The 24,718-nt window shown below is 32.9% G+C and overlaps 2 protein-coding genes across 2 annotated transcripts; both read right to left on the bottom strand.

Annotated features, from left to right (window-relative positions):
• Positions 1-933: 933 nt before the first annotated feature.
• Positions 934-12,660, bottom strand: LOC115957997 (tyrosine aminotransferase-like). The gene is made up of 7 exons (XM_031076360.1): positions 12,389-12,660; positions 5,626-5,965; positions 4,962-5,180; positions 4,746-4,805; positions 3,839-3,994; positions 3,665-3,758; positions 934-1,465 (listed from the first exon to the last, which is right to left on the bottom strand). Exons 1-7 carry the CDS (start codon positions 12,658-12,660, stop codon positions 1,347-1,349), a joined length of 1,260 nt encoding a protein of 419 aa, XP_030932220.1. The 3' UTR covers positions 934-1,346.
• Positions 12,661-15,126: 2,466 nt separating this feature from the next.
• On the bottom strand, positions 15,127-20,272 carry LOC115958534 (nicotianamine aminotransferase 1-like). Its single transcript, XM_031076947.1, has 7 exons — positions 19,860-20,272; positions 17,526-17,865; positions 17,097-17,315; positions 16,770-16,829; positions 16,137-16,292; positions 15,956-16,049; positions 15,127-15,540 (listed from the first exon to the last, which is right to left on the bottom strand). Exons 1-7 carry the CDS (start codon positions 20,129-20,131, stop codon positions 15,416-15,418), a joined length of 1,266 nt encoding a protein of 421 aa, XP_030932807.1. The 5' UTR covers positions 20,132-20,272; the 3' UTR covers positions 15,127-15,415.
• Between the last annotated feature and the right edge of the window lie 4,446 nt (positions 20,273-24,718).

Here is a 24,718-nt window from a genome sequence, read left to right as displayed (position 1 = left end):
ATAGAAAGTTTGCATGTTCCTTGCCTATCACTTGCTCATATTGGTCATTTCGCTCAAGCAAGCATCAATCTTGCTTGAGCGAGATTCTTAAAACCAGTTTTCTTATACTTTTAATCTTTCTATATTTTTCTACTTTTTCAAGCCTCTAAGCCTTTTCCACTGATATCCCCTAAATTTCCCAACAAATTTTAGATAATATTTGAATAAATGGATGGAGAAATTGAAGTAGCAACCTCTTGAAAGTGATGAATCAAGATTTGGTGAAGTTGGATCATTTTTGATGGTTCGAATTTCACCTGTTGAAAATACAATGAAGTTTCTACGTATTACATTGAAAATTTTCTATGTGCTGGATCTGAATTTGCAACTAATTGTTGAACCAAATTTTCAATTAAACTTGGTCATAGGTAGAAGAGTGGGAGAGAATGAAATATATAGGGGAGAAAGATTTGTGTCTCTGTTCAGCGTCCTTGAGGAGGCTTATGCATATAGTGTCACTGCGTAGGGTTTTCATAGGGTCAAGAGTGAAATATGATAGAATTTTATTTTATTTTAAATTCTTTTTAATTACGTGGAAAATTTGAGAGCTCCAAAACTTATGTGACAAAATTTCAAGTGGTCAACAAAAAGTAAGATGTTTTGGTTTTTTTATTTTTTATTTTTTATTTTTTATGATCAAGATGTTTTGGTTTTATAGTATGTATAGATGAAGAGTTACCCATGAAAATGCAACTTTGAAAAGTCAATTGTGTTGGCACAAATATTTTAAAACATTGTTATGAAAATTACTAGCTGTTAGAGACAAACAAATTCATTTCCCTCATTTTTCTATAAAATTCTGCAAAAATAAACTTTCTGTAAGTATTCTTTTTCATAATTATTTTCCTGTTTTGATTTTTTAAAAGTAGGTAATGCGTGTCAAGCTCTTCAGAAATGATCCGTAATAAATTCTTGTTTTAGAAGTTCTCCAATTGAACAATATTTTCTGGTTCAATAATAAAAAATCACAGGACACATGGAGTTCAAACATCTGATAACTCCTTTTAAGGCACTAACAGCATGAAATCATGCAACGCAGTGTTGCTGATCAACTGTCACCAATACCAACGGCATGTGAATGTGCAACAAGAAGTTGCTGATTACAAAGGCATCACAATCCCTTCCTCGTGGTGTCTTGCTTGAGTAGTAAAACATCAAACAGAGGATTTTATTAACGAATCCTGCAACAATTATTATTCTTATCATTCATGGAAACCACAATGAGCAACCAGCTTGAGCTTGAGATCCAACGCGTAGTTGTTGATCACTAGTTTACTACTGCTCGATCTTGTAATTTAGGCTCAGTTTTATTGTTTCTTGGCATGCCTTTGACAGAAGGCTTTAATTCTCCTTAATCCATCTTCAAGAGTTGAAGGCTCAACTGCAAAAGTTATGCGCAACCAATTCTTCATTCCCAGGGCCACCCCTAAAAAAGAGGCTCGAGTACTATTAGCGTCAATTGGCAGCATAATCAATTAGCATATACAACTGTGGATATTTACTGAATTCCTAAACCCATCCCTGCATATCATTACAATCTTAGCCATCATTCTGTCTTCTAAATCATCTATGCTCATTGCACTACAAACTACAATAGCCATCACCCATTCTCTCTTATCTTAGTTTTGCCAGGCTTTGGTTAGTAGATAGCTTATTTTACTATATATTGAACTTGCTTGGTTTTGTTGGATTAATGGGGCTTGTTGGAGTCTGAGTATTGAAAATTTTAGATGGGATGGAGATTGTGACTAATATTTTTATCGTGTTTCAAATATGTGATGAATACTGGGAGACATGAAGTTCCAGGGCTGGAATGATAACGGAGACACCCACTTAACCCTATGGCGCCATTACCATCCTAATAAGCATTTTATGTACCAAGTTTCTTGGAATACATGTTTCATGGAGATTTTCTTCCAGCTAGGATAATGTGAATTTTGAAAAGCCATGACTATGGCTCAAGTGTCTAGGAATTTTACTTTTTCAATAAACATTTGGAGACAATTGAATATAGAGTAACTGCAATATGTCCACGCTCCTGCAACAATACAATATAAATATAGAAAATAAAAAAATCAATATATACAGACACATAGTGCAAGAAAGTGACCAATCCAACATGCATACTATTGTCTTGTAATGGCAACATCTAGAGATTTCAAGAGGTAGGTAATCACTGTTACCTTGAAAGAGGTATCCACGATGCCACCATTAAGAATGCATTACAGAAGCTGTTTTCTAGGTCAAACGTGGATTGTGGGTTAATCTTTCGAGATTTTTTATTTTTTAATTTCATATTACTTCGCGAGATGATCTATTAGTAAGAGATACCCGCCGGGGGGGGGGGGGGGGGGTGTAAAAGGGATCGATCCACATACACTTGGTAGCTGGGAAGCATGGATGCGCCTCTAGGGGCGGCGCACCCGCACCCAACACACATAGCCGCACCATGCTGCTGTCGACATGATTGCATGCGCATCCATTGCAATTTTTTTTTTCCGATTCCGATTTGGCCCAATACAGGTGAATTCGGTCTGAAACGTGTCAAAACAGCCCCGTATCAATCCAATTTGGGCCGAAAAAAGTAAAAAAAGAAAAAGAAAAGAAAAACACACTATTTGACTCTAGTTTAAAGGAGAAAATAAAAAAACCCTAAAACTGCATCTTAAACGGTGCGATTAAAAGGGATCAATCCACATATACTTAGTAGCTAGGAAGCACGAGTTCGCCTGCACCTGACACGCACAGCCGCACCGTGCTACTGTCAATGCGATTGCACACGTGTCCGTTGTGATTTTTTTTTTTTTTCCCAATTTCGATGTGGCCCGATACAGGCCAATTTGGTCCGAAACAACCCCAAATCGATCCAATTTGGGCCAAAATAAGTGTTTTTTTTTTCTTTTTTTAAGTAAAAAAATATGGCAAAAGGCACCGTTTGACTCTAAAAAAAAAAAAAAAAAAAAAAAAAAAAAAAAAAAAAAAAAAAAAAAAACTGCATCTTAAACTCTCTCTCTCTTATTTCTGAACATCATGGAATGGTTATGTATTTAGTATTCACTTTATTATTTACTATTACTCTTAAATTGGTATATGTTTACCATTATATGAAAAAATATGTTTAGCAATATATAGAAAATAAAATAAAAATATATTTATTAATTTATTAATAAACAGCACCCACATTCTACTTTTTTCAAAAATTGCTAAGTCGCCACACCACACCTAAACCCAAATCCACATCCGAGCTTCCTAGCTTGGTAGTGAAATGTCAAAACATTGAACGGCCTAAATATCTTAAATACCGTATATACTAAGATTTATGTACTCTCCTTTTATTCATTTTATTTTGTTCCTCATTATTTCTAGACTCCTAGTTCACCACGCCATGACTTCTAAGCCTAATGATTTTTAAATGCATGATATTAAGTACAAAGACCTTACCCCACCAGCCTACTACCCATATTTTCTCAACTAATGCAGATGTATGAAAATTTACAAAGCAGCCAAACAGTCTATAAGGTCCTTTTTTTTTCTTAGTTAACCAAGGCAAAAAAAAGACTGGAAATCTAAACTTGTGACTTGGGTTTTGTCCAGCTCAAGAAAATATAAAGGCCTTGTTACATACCTGGTAAAACAATAACCGAATCCTCTTTAGCCAGCTTGAGACAGAAGTCCATATCATCAATTATGTCTTCCAATAATGATGGATTTAGCTTAACCTGTGATGAAATTCCTAGTAAATAAGATATTCAATACTTAATTTTAAGGCACCAAATTGTCCAAGATTTGATGTCCTTACCATCACAAACATGGATCCTTCAGGTTTGTTTGGGCAAGTAATGCAAGGGATCTCCATAATTCTATCATAACATATATGTGCAGCCTCCCTTAGGATGACAATAACTTTTGAAAAGAAATCCTCACCTGTCTTTTCAAGGATCTGAGGAACCGCACCCTGATACATAAACAACATTGTTATATTTTCAAGAGAAGACAAAAACAGATGGATGATTATTGTATTTCATTATTACTATGTCAAATGTTTGAATTAAAAAAATAACTGTGAGAGAAAGGAGCATTAATATGTGCAGATTTAGAAGAACATAAGCTACATACTGAAAAAGAAGCAAAATGTCATTCTACTAGGACTCAAATATATAAAAAGTAGTATGTAAAAATAATAATATATGCAAAAATTTAAAATATGAGAAAGTGATATAACGAAAATGGATTAATGAATAACCATCCTAAGTTTGATTATACACCCAGAAGTTGGTCATCAGTATCTTAAGGGACGCCAGAGGGATCACATTTTTAGTATGTTAAGGATATGGAGTACAAGCCACTAGAGTAAGATTTTTAGTACATGTCCTATCGGGCCAAGGAGGTGTGAGGGTGACTAATTTACAAGCACCCTTTAATTATCAGGATAAATTTTTGGAAGTTTCCACATAGATGTAGATTCACTTTTTACTTCAGGCCGAAGAGCTGTTCTACCAAACCACCAAGGAAATAATAAAAGCCAAAGTTGGGTCTAAATTGGGCATTTTCATGTTATTTCTCTAGTCTTCAATTACATGAAATTCTTCTATTGTCTTTCAGATGAATTTGCTCCAGCAAGAATTCAGGATAAAAATACAAATTAAGTTCTGAAAGTGCTTGAGATAGGAAAAACTGTTGCATTCTTTCGCTACGAGTTTACAAACCTGAATGAATGTTGGTGGACCAGATGTCAAATTCAGACGGCCCATAATGCATTCTACAATCTGAGAGGAAAAGTAACAGATTTGAGAATGCCAAAATATGTCATGTTATTATTCATCCAATAAAATGTAATATAATGCAGAACCATTATTATAATTCTACTATATGTGTTTGCAGATGTTCAATTTTACACAAAGAGAGCGAGAGGGAGAAATGACCTTAGATTTTTGAAGGATGCCATTAGGATCACTTGTCACAAGCCATCCTAGTCGCCAACCTGGTACAAGCCATCTCTTTGATATAGACCCTAGTGTGATAACAGGCACGATTGATCCAAATACTCCCATCGGCACAAATGGATTAGTTCCGAAAGAGAGATGGTGATAAACTTCATCCGCAACCACCAGAATGCCTAGCTTTCTTGCTGTCTCTGCAATCTAATATTCAGAAAATCAACCACCACTGTGTTGGGTCAAAACTAACATTAACGCTCTAATTACAAAAAGGTTTTACTTATGAAAACTCATGCTGATTACACAAACGTATGAAGCATGAGCTCCAATGTCCAAACAATTAAATACACCATTGTGTTTTAACATGTAAGGCAACAATATCACATGAGAGTCTAGCAACATATACTAATATTAATTGTTGTTAAGCCATTAAAAAATTTATGTAATTCCTCTTATGAACTTATAGACATTCTGATATTCTCAGAACAAATTTGACTCTACTTGTGATAAGACATTGGGTCAAATGAAAAATCAGTTAGATGACATTAGGAGGTAGAGTTGTGGATTATGATTAGAATTGATGTTAAGAGTTAACTTTGCCTACTTAAGTTTATTAATTGTATGTATGAAAAAGGAAGTTTTAACATGCCTTCTTCAAATGTTGGTGTGTATAGACACTTCCACAAGGATTGCCAGGGTTTATGACAACCATGGCAACAGTATTCTCATCAGCAAGAGCTTCAACACCTTCAATGTCAACCTCCCAACCCTTTTCAGGAATGAGATCAAAATAACGGACTTCAAGATTGTTAGATGAGGCATGAGCATCATAGGATGGGAAGCATGGTCTTGGAAGCAGAATGTTGGCACCTGGGCAAGCAAGGACCATCAGTGTTACTTCAATTGCTTGGATGCAACCAACTGTGAGAAAAACGTCATCTGGTGATAACGTGTATGGAAGATCACGAGACAGATAATCTGCGATAGCTCTGTTACAATTCAAGCATTAAATTAAATTAGATTAACATTGAATACATGACACAATGCAAATACACATTCTCTGTTTATCTTTTTTCAATAGACTCCTAGCATTAGTATGAAAGTTTGAAAATGGCCAATACATTTTCCATTGAATTAAGTGAGCATGATCATCTTGTTGACGGTTGTACAAAAGAAGCTAACCATCAACTTGTATAAATACAATGTATACACTGCAATAGGGATTTTTTATGAATGCTGATCCGATTGTAATAGACAACATGGATCCAGATGTTAATGGATTATTGCTCACTTTCAATAACTGTCCAATACTTGCATTAACATACTTTCAATAACGGAGTACTAATGCACGTGATAATTTTATTATTTAAAAAAAAAAAATCATTATTTAATAAATTTTACTCATATTTTGTTTTCAAAAAATTTAGTAAGTTCTCCTTTTCATTCTACCCATTCTCTGTTCTCTGCACTTAGTACATTAACTAATTTAATTTTGGTATGAATTTCCTCTCACCTTCAGAGTCCCAAAAACATGGTTCAACATAGTTTTTTGCAAATTAAACGTACTAGATGAAAACTTGCAATTATAAGTCCTATTTGGTTGTTGTGAAAATTGAGCAAATCATAAAGAAAATTACCTTTCTTTTCATTTCCTAAACTTTCTCCGCAACCAAACAGAAAAACTTTGCTACTTTAACTCAAAGAAAATAGCCCCAGAATTAAACCAGATCCCACTACCACGAAAACAACTCAAATTCAAAAAATCGAACAGAGAGCCAAAATGCGCTAAAATATCCCATTTAAACATTGTTTTGACAAACAACTTATGAGCAATACATTCATATTTGAGACTACAATTTTTATAGACACAATTCATCCATATCCGAACCCCATTTCCCTTTACAATACTACCAAAATTATGTTGCAAAAACAACATAACTTCATTCCAATGTCAACAAATCAAGCAAAACTAAAAAGTGTAATGAAAAGAAACTCAAAGCTACATGCTTATGGTTGACCTATCAACGCCACAACAGAGAGGGTTTTGCTCTCGTACCGATCAAGCTCCACCTGAAATCACACCTACACCTATGACATACCGGGCCCATGTGAGAGTTCACTCCATCGTTGAACCTCGCCAACAAAAAGTCCAACATCAAACTTGTACGCCACCATGAGCTACCCAATGCCGTCCTCAAGCATGCCAGTAAAGTTGTTATTCCACCTTATTCTAACAGTAACACACTAACACGCCATTCTAAAATCGGTGTCATCGATTTTCATGAGTTATAAAGATGGAGAGTCAGAAAGGAGGAGCAGTAATGAGAGATAGAGATGATTTATTTTAGGATATGAGCATTGTTTATTATGCACTGCGTATCGAAGATAGCTCCTTTTTCGGTGTAAGATTAAATTTCAGATTTCTTATTCAATTGGAGGGGAGGCTACCCCATACCAGAGATAGGGCAAGCCGCAAGTCTTAGAGAGGACTTATATTGGACTTATAAATCACACACTAAGGAGGACTAAATTGCCCACCAAGGAGGACTACTAGCAGAGGGACTCGAACATAGGCCTTTTGGGTGAAGCGTTCAAGCCTTATCAACTGAACCAACCCCCATTGGCCACATTTTCAGTTGATAAAAACATAAATGTGTGTAATAGATATTATTCCTAAACCTTGGAATCCAGGCCCATATTAATGTATTGAATGCAAATGTATGGAATTACGGGATGGCAAAAGGTCAAAAACAACCTGCCTGAATGACCCACCATACTCCACTCCACCCACACACACAGATTTTTCGCCCGATGAGAAGATGGGGGAAGAGACACCATCATCTAATCCCAACTCATCCCATTACCATTCCTATCAAAATGGGAAGAGAAACTTATTAGAATGACCCGTACTTGAATTTGACCTAATCCAACTCAAGCAGGTTGAAATAAGACCAAATTGCCTTGCTCTAGGGTAAAAATTAGAATTTTTCCAAATTTAAGATAGCTACAACTAGGGCACTAAACCGGCCAAACTTTTTCAAGTATTAAATATTTGACCTCAGCTCAACAACAATAGTAAAATGTACAATCAAACTTCACTTAAAACTCAAACCAAGCCTATAAACAAAGTTCAAACTCAATCCAAAGCATGATTTCAATTATATCACATTTTAAAATTGAAATTGTGTTTTGAAAACACAATTCCAATACAAAATTTGATTTTTCAAAACACATTTTCAAAAAGAAACTATCCACCAAAATAATTTCGCCATAGCACTATTTTTAATAATTATAAATAAAATAATATTATGTTTTTCTAAAAAACCCAATCTCACAGAATCACAATATCCTCAATAATAATGTCTGTTGGATCCTTACTCCCAACTTGATGTTGAAAAAAAAATTTTGAATGAAATAGACAATTGGACTCTTTACTATAAAGAGAAAACAGATCAATATTAATTGATGATAACACATAGTATTTGAAGGAACTCGTAATAAAGTTGCCCCCTAACAAAGGAAATGGGTTTGGTCTGATGATAAAGAGTCATTATTATGAGTGAACGCTATAAGTTTAAGCTCTCTAAAAAAACAATGGAAATGGGCTTCAATATTCCTCTAATTAATTTTTTGTTCTGCTAATAGTGTTTTGTATAATTAAAAATAAAACGTTTACATAAAGAGAAATGACTAGGTACATAAAAGGGCACGTTATTCTCATGAAATTTCAATTATCTTGATATGACCTTTTTCTAGATCCTACAAAATTAAATCTGTCCAAACACATGAACAGAAAAAATCAAGTATGGATAATAGGAATTTTAACCTGTTTTAATCTAATAGGTTTATGACTCGAACTCAATTTTGACCAGATCAGACCAATTGAACAGGTAGTAAGCCCAAACTGACCCATTTATCAAGCTTTTATTATAAATGTTTAACCTAAATTTTTTTTTTATCGACACATTTTTTATGTATGTTTGAATATTAAAGCTATATTCAATTTTCTATATTATAGATAAAAATGCTAATGACATTTTACTTGTCAACTTGAGTAATTCTCAAATATAATTGTTTTCAATATCGGATCTAATACTAACATTTAGGTTTTTTGTAATAAGTTCTGTAGGGACTCTATTTTCAGCCCAGGCCCAAAGTGTATGGGATATTGGCCCAGTGAACCCAATACAATAAATTTGTAGAGAATGGGTAGAAGAACTAGGCTTTAGTGAATGGGATAACAATTATAATGAGTTTCCAAGACAATCAAACAGAAACGAACTAAGTTTGTACAAGAGAGTTTGTCCTCAGCACAATCGAGGAGCTTTGTTCCAGTATATATTGGATGATAATGGTTACAGGAGTTGTTGAGATTGCTACAGTGCTTTCTCTTCCCCTTTCCTCTCCCCGATCTTTAGGATCTCTACCCTTATTTATACTACATATCTTCCTTCATCTCTCCCCTACACGTGGATAATTGATGGTTTATGCTGATACTTGTCCCATCAACCTCCTCTAGAAGTCTTCTGGGGTGGTTGTAAGGTTACAATAATACTGTACAGAGGTCACTTCCTCATCAATGCGGTCAGAAAGTTAGCTGGGGTGCATTCAATGCGGTGATGACAGTTTTTCCCAAGATATTTTGGGATTCTTCTCTGTCTTTTGTTCCTGCAATGCTTATCCATATTTCCAGAACTTCATGGATTGCACCTCTAGATGGCAGGCATCCTTTACGGACCTCGGACTTGGCTAGCCGAGGACAAATTCATCCTCGGCACAAACTCCTAGGCCATTATATTCAATATTGTTTTCCTTATCCACTAGCATTGGTTTTCTTGGCTATACTTATCCATTTTCGGACAGCCCCTTATCCTCGGCTTGGGCCTTAAGCCCAAAACCTAATTGTATGATCTGGGCCCATGACCCCACAAGTTCATTATAGATTTTCTTTTTAATTATTTTCTTTTTTCTTTCTTCACCTAAGCTATATTTTATTCTTAAAATTGTATGTATTGTACGAGTTTGAATTAATTTTTTAATTTTAACTTTTTAGCTTATTACTTATATACAACTTTTTCAAAGCTTTGATTTTTTTTTTTTTTTTTTAAGTACGACCATAATTTTGCTACCTTTCAAAAAAAAAAAATCCAAAACAAACTTATCAATTTATAAATGATTTTACTTTATTTCAAGCTTCATCCATAAAATGTATACATAATTTATTTTTCCTTTTTTTTGGAATTATTAGACTAATAAACTACTAGAATTAATTAGTCAATTACAATTAAACTTAAGGATTTATGTAATTTTTATCTTTGAGAATTTTTTTTGTTCTATTACTTGTATTTAAAGAAATACAAAAATAAAGGTTCAAAGGTTTAAAAAAAATTTATTGATAATTCCTGCTTGATCTGACCTGTCAAAGATAGGATATAAAACCCCATTTTAGTCCAATTATGTTTTGACCCAAACGCAATCAATGTCCACCTTTCTCGTTGCACATCACAGTTTTGTTTGCATATGCGAGACGGTGAGAGTTCGCAAACACAAAGACTAAAAGCACAAAACTGATCAACACGTTGCCCGGTTTAGTGGCAAGGGCTTCAGTCAACATGCCTGAGTATGGTTCAAGTTCCCTCACTAGTAATATAGTGGGGCTTCTATTAGAGCATTAGCATTGAAGAATGCTAATACTATATCTAAGGCTTTTTTGGCATTTCATAGGTCAAAAACTTTTGCATCAAAAAATGGTATACCTCACTATTGCAAAATTTTTTGCAATAGTGCTATAGTACAATTCTAAACTTAGAATTGTACTGTAGTACTATGGTAAAACAAAAAATATATTTTATTCTACCCCTTTTCCGTTGGAATCAGATATTTGGCTGAAAAAAAGTGATGATGTGAAAGAAATAATAAAAAAAGATTAAAAAATAATATTTTAATAAAAAAGTAAAATAATAGAGTTTTTGGATGTAAGGTGTATTGTAAAATGGTATGATATAATTAATAAAGTAACTTTTTGAGATGGTAAAATAGGATAGAGTAGCATTCTTCAATGTTAATGCTCTTATACCTCGTTTACAGATTGTTTACTTAACTCATAATATGGGGTCTCAACGCAAGAGTGGTTAGGATACTATTATAGTAATGCCTAGATAGGAAAGTCTCATCAATCATCCCCTCTAACCATTTTTAGTTTACCAAAAAATAAAACTACAAACCACTCGTGACTCATTGATCATTCACGTTACTGTCCCTACCAATTGTTAGACAATGAAACGAGCAACAATATTGTTAGGGTCATATTTTATACTTTATTGTAATTGACTAATCTTTTAACAAAATACACCTTACTTGTAATTGGGTAAATCTAAGATGAGTTTAGTACTTCAAGAAACATGTTGTTCAAGTCAAGTATTAAAGACATGAAGATTGGTCCAAAAAACAAGTGAATAAAAGTTGTTCATTAAGTCTCGATAGATGCCTGCTATCAAGACTTAATATGAAGCTCGATAAATAGCTTGACAGTAGCTCGATCTATCGAGAATTACTATTTAGAATTTCTAGTTCTGAAATCCAACCTAGACTTTTGTATTTGTTTAGGGTTTTTTTTTTTCTCACAACTCTAGACATATATAAGACTTATTTTAAGAGCCATCATATGTGGACACAGAGACCAAGAGACTTATTTTTTTTGTGTGAAGTTACTACGTTTGTACACTATAGGTTTTGTAATCAAATGCTTCCTGATCTTCATTGTTGATGAAGTTAAGAACTTTGCAGCCAATAATATCTATTTAAGTTGCTAGAGTTAGTCACGTATTGGGATCCGTGCAAAGTGTTAGTCACAAATTGGAGGTTGTGCATCAAAGAAAAGAAGGCTACTACAAGATCAAGTCCAATTAGGTATTGGAGCAAAGATTCAACTATAGGTTGGTATTTCGGGATAGAACAAAATAGTTGGTAAGATTTCTCATACTTGTAACAGTCTGATTGTTGATTAGTGGATTTTTGGGAGTGGTAACCTTAAAATCACTCCATGGGGTTTTTGCTTGTGAGGTTTTTCCTATTTATCAACAAATCACCGTGTCTAATTGATTTTCCGCTACACTTAGTATTTTTGGTGATTTGTTGGTGTCTTCACATTTTACATACAATTAAACCTAATTAATCAACTTGGTTAATTATTCAATTAACCTGATCAAGCTATCTTAACCCAACAAATATGAAAGTCAAAGATATGCAATCATAGTAAAAACTAAAAAGAAATAGAAAGTGAACTAAACTACCAAAAAAAGGAAAGGAAAATATGAAATTCATCAGAGTACATGGTTCTAATCTAAATCTACCTGAAAAAAGACATAATAATATAGTATGTACTATGTAGTAGTAGTACTAGTATTATTTACCTCCTTGTGGGAAGGAGTCCAGGCTTTGGTGAATAATAATTAAATTCAGCGGAGCGGACAGCGTCAACAATGGCATCTTCGGCAATTGTGGTGGTCCGAAAGCATGGGAAAAGCGAGGGGTCGCCATGGCCAAGAGGCACAGTTGGCCTGGGATCATCTTTGTCAACATTTCTTCTTATATTCAAGAGAACACCATGAACGGTGGTGGTTCCCGACGTTGCTTTGAGCTTTCCGTCCCCCAAAAAATTCCATCTTTCTGCCCCGTTTTCCATTTCTTGGTTCAGCTGGGTTGGGTGTGAACTGAGTGAGTCATATATACATACATATATATATATTGCTTTGACTTCGATGCTGTCGGCCTGTCACTCGCAACTACATACATGCACAGCCCAAAAACAGGAAAGTGGGGCTGGCAGGGCAGGTTGGGAATATTTATATAATAAGCAACTACGTACCCTGTGATCTGACAACGGATGCTTGGATGGGAAGCAAGCTACCTTGACCATCTTTCTAAGTTTTTAGAATGAATTAATACAACAAAATATATATAAATATATATATATATATATATATATATATATATATATACCTACGTACCCTGTGATTTGATAACGGATGCTCGGATGAGGAGCAAGCTACCTTGACATCTTTCTAAGTTTTTAAAATGAATTAATACGACTATATATATATATATATATATAAAAGAATATTAAGAGTTAACATGAAAGATAAGTAACCATTGCATATTCTTAGTGCGATGGTCACTCCACAAGTATAAGTACTTGTGGGGTGTAGAAGACAAGGGTCAAAATTTAAATCTCCAAGTGGAAGTTTCATACACATATATACTTAGATTATGTTAGAATAGAAATTCGATCTTGTATAAAAATAAAAATAAAAAACATGAAAAATGAGTAGTTAGTGAAATGTTTAATCTCACATTGAAAATGAGAGACTTTTTTTTTTTTTTTTTTAATACTGTGATGATTAATTAGTTAATATATATTGAAATAGATTTTGGACTAGTTATGTGATCAGTGGATAATCAATTTTGTTATAACAATATTCTATAGACTTGCTCTTGGAGTGAATTAAGTTAATTAGCAAGTAAATCGTGTGTTTAAGACACAATTTCAATTATAAACTTAAAATTGTAATACATCAAGACATCACTATAAAAAATAGAAGAAATGGAGATTGGTTTTTGTAAAAATAAAATTGAGTTTAACAATTTAAAAGTGAGTGTTAAATGAACTTTCTATTTGACTTTTAAGTTATTCACTTTTTTTTTTCTTTTTTTCTTTTTGAGAAAGAAGTCATTCACTTAAGTGAACTCTTTAAGTGAAATGGCTTATGGTGTTCCTTCAACGAGATATAAATAAGTGTTTAAATTATCTTTCATGATTAAGGATATATCAGTTTGCAAGACTTATATAGTAAAATTTGTACTAGCATTATTTCATAATTTAATACCTATTCATTTTGAGAAGAAAAGAAAATATATCTAAATTTGGGGGGCTAGTTCTATGTACATACATGAGTGAATGACAGTTTTAACTTGACTATTTAATCGATGCTCCCATTTATTTTTCAGGTTATACTTTTTTTCACTTATGCATCATGGATTCCACTTTTCATGATCTTCTCTACCATTGGATGTCTGACTCTTTTGTTTTTTTGTTTTTCGTCTATGTTAAATTTGTATGGAGGAAAGTATATCAACAATATCTTACAAGCCTCATTTTTTTTTTTTTTTCAGGAGCCCAAAAAAGAAGAAGACGACGAAAGGCCTAACATAATTCTCTCAAAAATATGTATGTGAGATTTAGAGGAAAATTGACGTTTAATATATATATATATATATATATATATATATAAATAGGTAAATTTGAGAAAAAATTTAATTAGATTTCAAATTGGAATTCAATTAGAGTCTAATTTTATGCCACGTAGTGTTCTATCTAATCTAAGTTTTTAATTTTTTATGTTAAGTGAGTTAATTCAATGTAAAAATTAGATTTCAATTAGAGTTTAATTTTGTGACACGTGTCCCATCTAATCTAAGTTTTTTAATTTTTGTGCCAAATGAGTTAATTTAGTGTAAAAAACAAGGAGTTCAATATAAAAAAAAGCCATAAAAAACATAACCATATATCTAACTCTATGTATAAAAATAGAGGAAGAGAGTTTGAATGATTTTATATTTATGAGCATTTTTTTTTTTTTTGGTATAGCTAAAAACAATTCAAATTTATAAATTATTTATGTAATATACTATGATTATGTTTAGTCCATTGTTAACTAGGTAATACATACATTTTCTTTTTTAAAATCGAAGTTTATAGAAAATTCAGTTAGAATCAAAATTGGATTTTGCTTTTGTTAGCTTTCCATACAAATTAAATTGTTTAGATTATTGCTGTTATTTTTTCTCTAAACTAATGAGCATATTTTTTTATACTATTTCTATTTAGATATTTTGTATGCTAAGATATTAAATATAACAAACTGTAATTAAGCTAAACAATCCAATGCACATATCCCCATTCAATTTAAAAAATACTATTTGACCAATTTATTATTTTATTTTGTGTTATATTTAGTAGAATTTCACATAAAATAATTGTGAATTGATATTGTATAGATAGTATCCACTAGCAATTTTCAAAATTATATACGTAATAACAATATAATGAGAAACTTAACGTAATCAATATCATGAAAATTGCAAGGAAAAATTATTTTAATACCTCCAAATGTTCCGATCGAACTATGTCATATATGTTTAATAACTCAAACTAATGTCAATAGTACCACTATAATTCATCATTCATGTGCATAAGCACAAATTACATACTAGTGCAATAATGGAAAAAAACAATTAGTTTTTTCCTTCTCTTCTTCACTTTATTTTCTCTTGTAGAATATAAATTACCAATTAATTGTTTCAGTCTCTCACTTTTTGCATGTGATTTGAAAGGAGACTGTTAGTCTTTGCAAATACATAGAATTTGATCGCCACCAGCACTAAATCTTATTGTTCTTGGCATGCCTTTGGCAGAAGGCTTTTATCCTTGCAAGGCCATCTTCAAGAATGGAAAGCTCAATGGCGATAGTTATGCGCAACCAGTTCTTCATCCCCATAGCCATCCCTGAGATAATGCGTATTGTAAATGTCAAATGTGTCACTCAGCTAACACCATTTTAGTGCAACAAATCCCAATATTTCCCTCCCCCCGAAAAAGGAGAGCTTAAACAAAGGCTCTATCCCTTTGAGATCTATATAAACATAAAACATACTTGTAATGTGCATAAATATATATATATACATACTTGAAGTCATACTCGTTGAGAAGCTGAAATGCATAGATAAAGAAAGATTGAAAGCAAGTATAAGACAAAGACCTTTAGGTTAATTGACAATGTTTCCAATGGAGATGTACAGGATTCAAACTTTATTCCCTCCACTTAAGATGCATCAATAAAGCATTGAAAGTGTCTTGGCATTTATAAACCGTGATGAATTTGATTTACCAACTGAAGACTCTTAGATTATTTGTGTCTTACCCGGTAGAACGATGACTGATTCCTCTTTTGCCAGCTTGAGGCAGAACTCCATATCATCACCGATGTCTTCCAGTAGGCACAGGTTGAGCTTGACCTAAAATTGAAAGTTGGTAACTAAAAGTATATGTATTTGATTTTTAACGAAGGGGCACAAAATATGCTAAATATGTGATTCCCTTACCATTGTGTACATGGAACCTTCAGGTTTATATGGGCAAGTAATGCAAGGGATTTCCTTGATTCTCTCATAACACAAATTTGCAGCTTCCCTTATTATGTAGATGATTTTTGAAAAGAAATCCTCCTTTGTATTTTCTAAGATTTGAGGAATTGCCCCCTGAAACATAAATCAAATTAATTATAATTGTACGAGAAAAAGGTAAAGAATACATGTGATATGTATCATTAGTAGGCTCAATGTCTACAAATAAAATTTAGAAGCAGCTGGGTGGCTGAATATTTATGCAAATTGAAGTAGATGATTCGATTGAAATTTCTTTTATGATGAAAATTTTGCAAAAAAAAGTGAATAAATAAATTTTTAAAACATTACTGTGGGAATATGCTTTTAGTAAGAAAACTCTCAACTAAATGAGATCACATATATAGGCTAGGAAATTCCAAGTTACATATTAAAAAGGGTAACAGCTAAAAATTGAAAATTTTGCCTTACAAACGATAATATTGTTGTAGATCATGCATTTAATTTTTTTAGGTGGGCTGTTATAAACTCTAGTAGTGCTTGAAAGGATGAAATATATAGCTAGTAGTCACTCCAGTATGCTCTTCACTAATAGCATCTTATATTACAAACCTGAATGAAGGTTGCAGGATCAGAAGAGACATCAAGGCAGCCCTTAATGCTATCAACAATCTGAGGAAGAAAAAATGACAAAAACTCCATGTAAACAATAATGCTATCCATTAAAATAAGTACAAGGATGTTATATATAGGTTGCAGACTCGTTAATGTCATTGCATATGTATTTCATGAACAAGTTCTATATAAGTAGATCCGTAGTGTTTAAAACATTGGAAAATTGTTCTTACACACTTATTGATATATACTTCATACACACAATGTCCATAATTTGATTAATTTCATGTGTTATATCCACATTTTGTAAGGATGTTCACATACCCCAGTTTTTCGAAGGATGCCATTTGGATCATTTGTAACAAGCCAACCACAACGCCAACCAGGTACAATCCATCTCTTTGAAATAGACCCTAGTGTAATAACAGGTGCAATTGATCCAAAGGTCCCCAGAGGGACAAAGGGATTACTTCCAAAAGTGAGATGGTTATAAACCTCATCTGTAATCACCAGAATCCCAAGCTTTCTTGCTGTCTCTGCAATCTAAAATTCAACAAACCAACTTCCACTAATACTGATTAGGAAATTGAAAAAAACAATAGTATTAATCAACTAATAATAATAATAATAATATGTAAGATACTGATATATTATGTGAGTAAATATTAATTCTAGAAAGGATCTAATCCTCAAACTCGTGTAAGATTAGTACAAGCTTGTAGCTTTTAACATGAAAGAAGTAATTGAACTCACTTTCTCCAAATGTTGGTGTGAGTAGACATTGCCACAAGGATTTCCAGGGTTGATGATCACCATGGCAACAGTGTTCTGATCTGCAAGAGCTTCAACAGCTTCAAGATTAACCTCCCAACCCTTTTCAGGAAGAAGATCAAAATGGCGAACTTCAAGTCGGCTACAGGCAGCGCGAGCTTCATAGTATGGGAAGCCTGGCCTTGGAAGCAAAATGTTGGCACCCGGGCGAGCAAGGACAGTTAATATGACTTCTATTGCTTGTGTGCATCCAATTGTAAGATAAACATCATCTGCTGACAACTTGTATGGGAGGTCTCGAGAGAGATAATCCGCTATAGACCTTTTGGAGTTAATTAATTAAATCAGACTAATCTGAATGGTAAGCCATTAACTAATGAGCACCCTTTTTTTTTACACCATTTCATGTATATATATGATTCTTTGCATTGGCAGCCACAGATAGACAGCATTCCTCTTTCTAACTTTGTCCAAAAATAACCGTATTAATTTTCCTTTTTAGAGTAGGGAATACCATGTATATATATATATATGGAAGAAAATAAAGGTTCCTCTATTATATCTATAATTTTTTGGGGTAATGATACTATGATATGATTGATATCCATCCTTGAATTAATACTTTTATGTGACGTGAATTACCAGGCGACAAAGTTACCATCAGTACAGGTGGACTATCCAAAATGACAAAATTGAAGATTAATAAATAAATAAGAAGAAGAAAGACTCATCATTTGCCATGTAACATGGAGGAATTGTAGTCAAATTTAAGATAGTGCTGCCTAATGTGACCCTATGTCAGTCTAATTTGAAAAAATAAAAATACTAGAAAACTATGGTGTTAATATTCAATATCACTAGAGTTATGAGCGAATATAAAAAAAATTTACTGTCATGTGTAACCCTGCTATTAACTGTTCAAGGTGATTAAAAAAAAAGAGGAACCAAGGTTATACCACATGACATAACATAAAGTACACATTTAATGTAAATACTTTCTTATATGACACTATAACAATCTTAACTTGAGAAAGAAATGTTAGAAATCATAAAATTATTATGTTTAACGTGACTTATACCAACAATAGATTTGAAAAAATTATTATGACGTGAAATCCTACTGTTGTTTGTCCAAAAAAAAACAAACAAAACAAAAAAACTAAAGAGAGAGAGAAGGGAGGGGTCCCCACATGTTCTAGCATAAGTTACCAATAAATATAATAAAGTTAGTACATGTGTTATAAGGGTTATCATACACCCAAAAAGTTATAGAGGCATTGTATTTAATGAATTAAAGTGAAAATTTAGAGACATTGCGAAAGTTCTGTCAGTTTACCTTAAACATGCAAACCTACTTTTACAAATTTTCACCATTTTATCTATAGGGAAATACTTAAGTAGTTTCGGACTACTGCTCCAAGCTCTTGCAAAAGGGGTGGATCACACTATTAAGTCCACACCTTTTGTGATGGTCCAGAGCAGTAATCTAGGACTACCTAAATTATTTCCTTTGCCTATAACATGAGGCCTTTAGAAATAGTACATTCATATATAAAATACTAGTCTCATCATACACATTCTGCGTCTGTGATATGACTCTCTTCTTTCTTTTTTTCTAGAGTTTAATGTCATAATTTTTCAATTTGAATTTTTCTATTGTTAGAGAGGTTACATAGAATTTTGGATTTTGAAAATGAGTAAATTGCTAGATTTAGTGTGCTCTAATTTTTAGGGAAAAATGTATCGAACATATGTGCGATATATTTATATAGAGAGTGCTATATAGAGAGTGCTAATTTCAGTTTCTCAGTTAGTTTTTTTTTTTTTTTTTTTTTGAATTTTGTTAAATTACAATTTTAACCATATTTTTCTATTTTTTAGGAATAATGATTATCTAATTAGATTGGCAATTTTTTGAATTCATAACTAACTTTTTGAATTTTCTTATTCAAACATTAATGGCCTGTTTGGATGGAGGGGGGAAGGAGGGAGAGTGGAGGGGAGTAGAGTAGAGTTGGTTAAAAATAAGCTAATTTTATGCTAAATCTACTCTACTCTCCCTCAATTTAAACGAACCATAAAAAAAAAAAAAAAATAATGTGAATATGTGATGATGCCAACAGATTTTGGGCTAATAACGCTTTCAATTTCATAAGCATGGAGGAGATGCATGAGTTAATTACCCAGAAAAAAAAAAGGATAATTACAACTTTGAAGGAACATAAAAATTAAAAAGAACTTGAATCAGCAAATCCATGGAAGAGAATAATTTTATATAAAAGAAATAATCGATGTCACATTTATAGAGTTACGTACCTTCTCGCTGGAAGAACGCCAACAGTTGGTGCATAACAATTGTAGTTAGCTGTTCGAAGGGCATCAACAATGGCATCTTCGGCAATGCCAGTGGTCCGAAAGGATGGAAATGCCGAGGGATCTCCATGGCCAAGAGGAACCGTTGGTCTATCATCATCTTTGTTGACATGAAACATTAACGAGTTGAGAAATCCTCGAACAGTTATCTCAGATGCAATCTTCAGCTCTTCGTTACCCCTAAACCCCCATATCTGCTTTGTCCCGTTTTCCATTTCTTTTTGTTTTTGGTGATCAAGTTGAGTTATGCATGTGATTTTATAGCCCAGACATACTCACACTTATTTAGGCTTTTTAGCTCCATCTTTCCTAAAAATTAGGCCTGAGTAACAATCCATTCAATCCGAGTGACCACACCCCGCATGGATCTGATATTTATTTTCAAGTAGATTCAAGTCATTCAACTATTAAAGTGGAGAGTCGGGTTAGCTGGCCAATTCGACTGCCAAGACTACTGGACCCCCACATATATATATTCATCTATTGTTAGTCTATATATCACATCAAATTTAAAGGTTTTTTTAATTAAGTACTTCAAAATGTTATACTTGTCCTACATATTCGTAAGCATATATACATAGATATACTTTAAAGCCTTTTTTTTTTAATTTTTTTTATTATAGAGAAAATGTTAGAAAATACTCATACTATAAGATGTATGTACTTTAATGTATGAAAAAGTGGACAATTTTTATGATTTATTTCCTTTAATGGTTTATATTTTTGTTGCAAGTCCTTCAATAGTTTATAGGATTTAGAGGAAATAATTTTTAAATTTATTCATAAATGATAAAATAAATTTTGAAGTTTAGTATACAACACATAACAAAGCCTAACTAGCCCAATTCGCCAAGTTGAAATTGCTCAAACTTTCAACCGACCTATCATTTTTATAATTTGGTGGGTTGGCGGTGATTTGGAATTTTTCCAATCCACTAATGGCGGATTGGTTAAAAAAAATTTAATATTGATATTTCATTTATAATAAATAGTCAAGATTATGCCATGTCATAAATCTACTACCAAAACTCCTAATAAAAAAAATAAAAACTCTTAAAATTGTACAAAATATAATCTGTAATTCTCCTTACTTAATCCAAGAAAGACTTGGCTATCAAAAATCCACCTAAGAAGATAATTCACATGTGGCTGTAATATAAAGAAGATGTATATTATCAAGAAAAAAAAGATGTATTATTGGTTGGCTGACACCCCACATGGGTGGCTATCATAGAGGAATAAAAAAACAAATTCTATCAAACTCTTGTATTCTAAAGCATGGTAGAGCTTCTCACGCAGAATTCTAAAAAAATCTTGTATTCTAAAGCATTTCGGAATACTCCAAACCAAATTCTATCAACCTCTTGTACAAATTAGATGTGTTTGTGTAATGAAAATGATATACAACAAAAAGAACTTGGTTTAAGTTCAGTACTTTCAGAGTAAACACATGTCATTATCTCAACGAGTTTAGTGCCACTAGACACATGGAATACAGACGATATAGCAATATGGACAAAATTTAAGTACAGTATTTTAGGTGCTATTCCTTAAGTTCACTTCTTAAGATTCAGCCATGTGGCTATTTAACTAAGAAATATACTTCTATCCCATAAGAAAAAATTTACATGATAGAATCTTAAGAAAAAAAACCTAAAGAACAGCGTCTAAGTGTGCGTTTGTTTGCACTTTTAGGAGCTGAAAATGCGCATATTAGAAAAAGCGGTAGAAAAATTGCGTTTGGCTCAGCCCAAAACGCAACTTTTTGATAAAAGCTACGTTTTGGAATCAGGCAAAAATAGCGTCCAAAACGCGCAAAATTTATGGACCTCCTGAGGTCCATAAATCAAAACGTGAATGGAGCGTTTTGATATATCCGTTGGGCTCACAGGAAATTACCAAATTACCCTCTATTAAACAACAAATCTAAAATCAAAACAACAACAACAGCAGATCAAGAACAGAAGAAAAAAAAATTAGAACAACAACTCTTTCGAAAACAGCAGGTCAAGAACAGGAAAAAAAAAAATTAGAACAACAACTCTTTCGGATCAACAGCAGATCAACAAGAAAATTAGAACAGCAGCAAATCAAGACCCTCTGGTGAATCAAGAAGACTGACGAAAAAAAGGGGGGGGGGGAGATTTACCGACCACGGCAGACTGTTCCCCATTAATTGAGTAGATCGCATCATGCCACTCGTTCTTTTGATAAGAGGTCTTTCTTCCACCCACGGGTATCACCGACATACGCTAAGGCCGAGTGGTCGGGAAGGAATCTTGTGTCTTGCTACCACGGGGACCCCGGCATTTTTCGCTTCAAGCCGATTTCAAACCGGAAAGGGAAAAAAAGAAGAAGAAGAAGGAGAGTTGTCTGTGGAATGTTCTAGACCGAAGTGCTAAGAGGAAAAAAAGAAGAAGAAAGAGAGCTGTGGAATGTTCTGGACTGAAGTGCTAGTATGGTAGAGGAAAGAAGGAAAAAAGAAAAGAAAAGAGTGTGGATACGTGGGTGGAGGAGAAAAAGAGGGGAAAAAAAAAGAAAAGGAAGAAGAGCCCACGTGTGTGGAGAGAAAAAAAGAGAGAAAAAAAAGAAATTATATCACAGTATTTTCACAATAAATCTTAAGGTAGGTTATTATTAGCTAATATTGGTGAGAAAAAAAATAATTTTTTTAGAAAGAGAAAAAAATAATTTTAATAGTATGTTAAAATTAAAATTAGTATCAATTTTTATCACAATATTTTCACAATACTTTTATAATAAATCTTAAGTGGTAGGTTATTATTAGCTAATATTAGTGAGAAAAAAATAATTTTTTTAGAAAGAGAAAAATTGATTTAAGTATGATGAAGTAATTGATTTAAGTATGAAACAAACTCACATAAAAAAAAATAAAAAAATTTTTTTTAAAAAAAAGTATGAAATAAATTCCCTTATATATACATTGTCCTTTTTGGTAATTTATCCCTCAAACTGTCACTTTTATAAGTGCTAGCCAAACACTCAACTTTTTCATTATGCACTTTTTAACAGTTTTTACCAAACACTCAACTTTTTGAAACTCCACTTTTTCATTATGCACTTTTAAGAAAAGCTGAACCAAACTCACCCTAGTTACTATACTTATATCTTGCCCTAACAATATTATGTGCTTCGTGAGATTTGGTTCTTTCTCTAAAAACTTTACCAAAGAAAGGCAAGAAGCCAAAAAAGTGTCCCGTCAAACTTATCTGTAGAATCACCAAAAAATAAAATCCTTTTCAGAATTATCATATATGTGGTGCTGGCTTGTTGTTACTAGTCCGTGAAGGAGGCAGATCTGCTTGAATTTTGAAGAGAACAGTGTCTCATACTCTCATCACTTAACAATAATATAAAATTTTCACCTTCTTTCATTTTTATTTTACCAAGTTATAGGAAAGTTAGCTCCAAATTAAAACCTTGAACACTATTAAACCAAGTATTTGGATGCGATGTCTATTTGACAAAATTTGGAGCTTTTTATATTTTTAATTGGCAAAATTGTTGGGTTCAAATTTCAAAAAACCATCTAAATTCTAATGCTGACTAGTCCATGCAATTAGGTTATCTTGTTGCATCCTCTAATTATAAGCAAATACTAGATAATCATTAATTGTTGCTCAAACTTAAAAATTTGTTCATAATTTTCATTTAGTAAACTAAGAGCATTCACATCAGCTCGTGTAAATTTATCATCTATTTTACACGGAAAAAGCTACCTTTTCTATTTTACACATCTATTTTTACAAAACACTCACATCAGTTCATCTATTATACACTATATTTTATATAAATAATATTTTTATATTCTTTTTTTAATATTATTTTACCTACCGTTTCTTTTTCCAATATATCCTTTTCTTTCTTCTTTCTTTCTTTTTCTTTTATCTCTGCCATTTCCTCTTTCTTTTCTTCCCCTTCTTTCTTCTTCTTTCTCTCACGGTCAAAACCCAGAGGCACCAGAGCAAGGATTCCATCAACACCACAGCCTCACAAGCACCACAACACCTCTCCAATCCACTGATCTCCATCAACACCGATCTCACCGATCTCTGTCAACCCATCACCGATCTCCATCAACACCGATCTCCATCAACATCGATCCACATCACCGATCCAAATCGCCTCTCCAATCCACGATCCACAATCACCGATCACCGATCAAACGATTTTGTTCTAGTGGTTGATTTTGTTGTTGATTTTGTGGATGATTTTTGATGTTTGTAGTTGATTTTTGATTTTGTGTCTGTGGGAGTGTGTATCAGAGGAAGAAAGAACATGATGAGGGAAGGTTAGTTGTGTAGATGGAGAAGAGAGAGAAAAAAACGAGCGAACCAGAAATTATTAAGATATTGTATACACGAGCTACAGTAACCGTGTATATATTCACAGTTACTGTAGCTCGTGGATAAATATACATGATTATACAAGACTTTGGAAGCACTGATGTAGAGCAATTTTGCTTCAAAATGTGTAAAAATGGTAGCTTTTTCTATTATACAAGAGTTTCCACCCACTGATGTGGATGCTCTAAGGTCAATTAAAAGAAAGAGGGAAAGGAACTTAATTTGTTTAATTGAGTATGACTTTTCAAATAATTCAAATTGTAAACTTTTTAAGCTAAGAGCAAATTGTAAAAAGTCTTTTCTTTGGCTAAAAGACTTGTAGCTCAACCGGTACCTTTTAGTGTCTTTAACAAAAACAATCAGGGTTTGAATACTCTCTCCCCCAACAAACGAATTATCAAAAAGAAAATTTGTTGCTGTCTACGGTTGTATTAG

The sequence above is a fragment of the Quercus lobata genome, chromosome 8 (genome assembly GCF_001633185.2).
Source record: "Quercus lobata isolate SW786 chromosome 8, ValleyOak3.0 Primary Assembly, whole genome shotgun sequence".
NCBI lineage: Eukaryota > Viridiplantae > Streptophyta > Magnoliopsida > Fagales > Fagaceae > Quercus > Quercus lobata.
The sequence above is the reverse complement of the archived record's forward strand: the minus strand, read 5'-3'. Positions and strand labels throughout refer to the sequence as shown.

Coding starts and splice junctions, on each gene's coding strand:
- LOC115957997 (XM_031076360.1), bottom strand. CDS start 12,660: ATGGAAAACGGGGCAGAAAGATGGAATTTTTTGGGGGACGGAAAGCTC. Junction 5,966..12,388: donor GGACTCCTTCCCACAAGGAG/GTAAATAATACT, acceptor GAATTGTAACAG/AGCTATCGCAGATTATCTGT. Junction 1,466..3,664: donor TTCGGTTATTGTTTTACCAG/GTATGTAACAAG, acceptor CCTCTTTTTTAG/GGGTGGCCCTGGGAATGAAG.
- LOC115958534 (XM_031076947.1), bottom strand. CDS start 20,131: ATGGAAAACGGGACAAAGCAGATATGGGGGTTTAGGGGTAACGAAGAG. Junction 17,866..19,859: donor GGCGTTCTTCCAGCGAGAAG/GTACGTAACTCT, acceptor TAACTCCAAAAG/GTCTATAGCGGATTATCTCT. Junction 16,293..16,769: donor ATCCTGCAACCTTCATTCAG/GTTTGTAATATA, acceptor TTTATGTTTCAG/GGGGCAATTCCTCAAATCTT.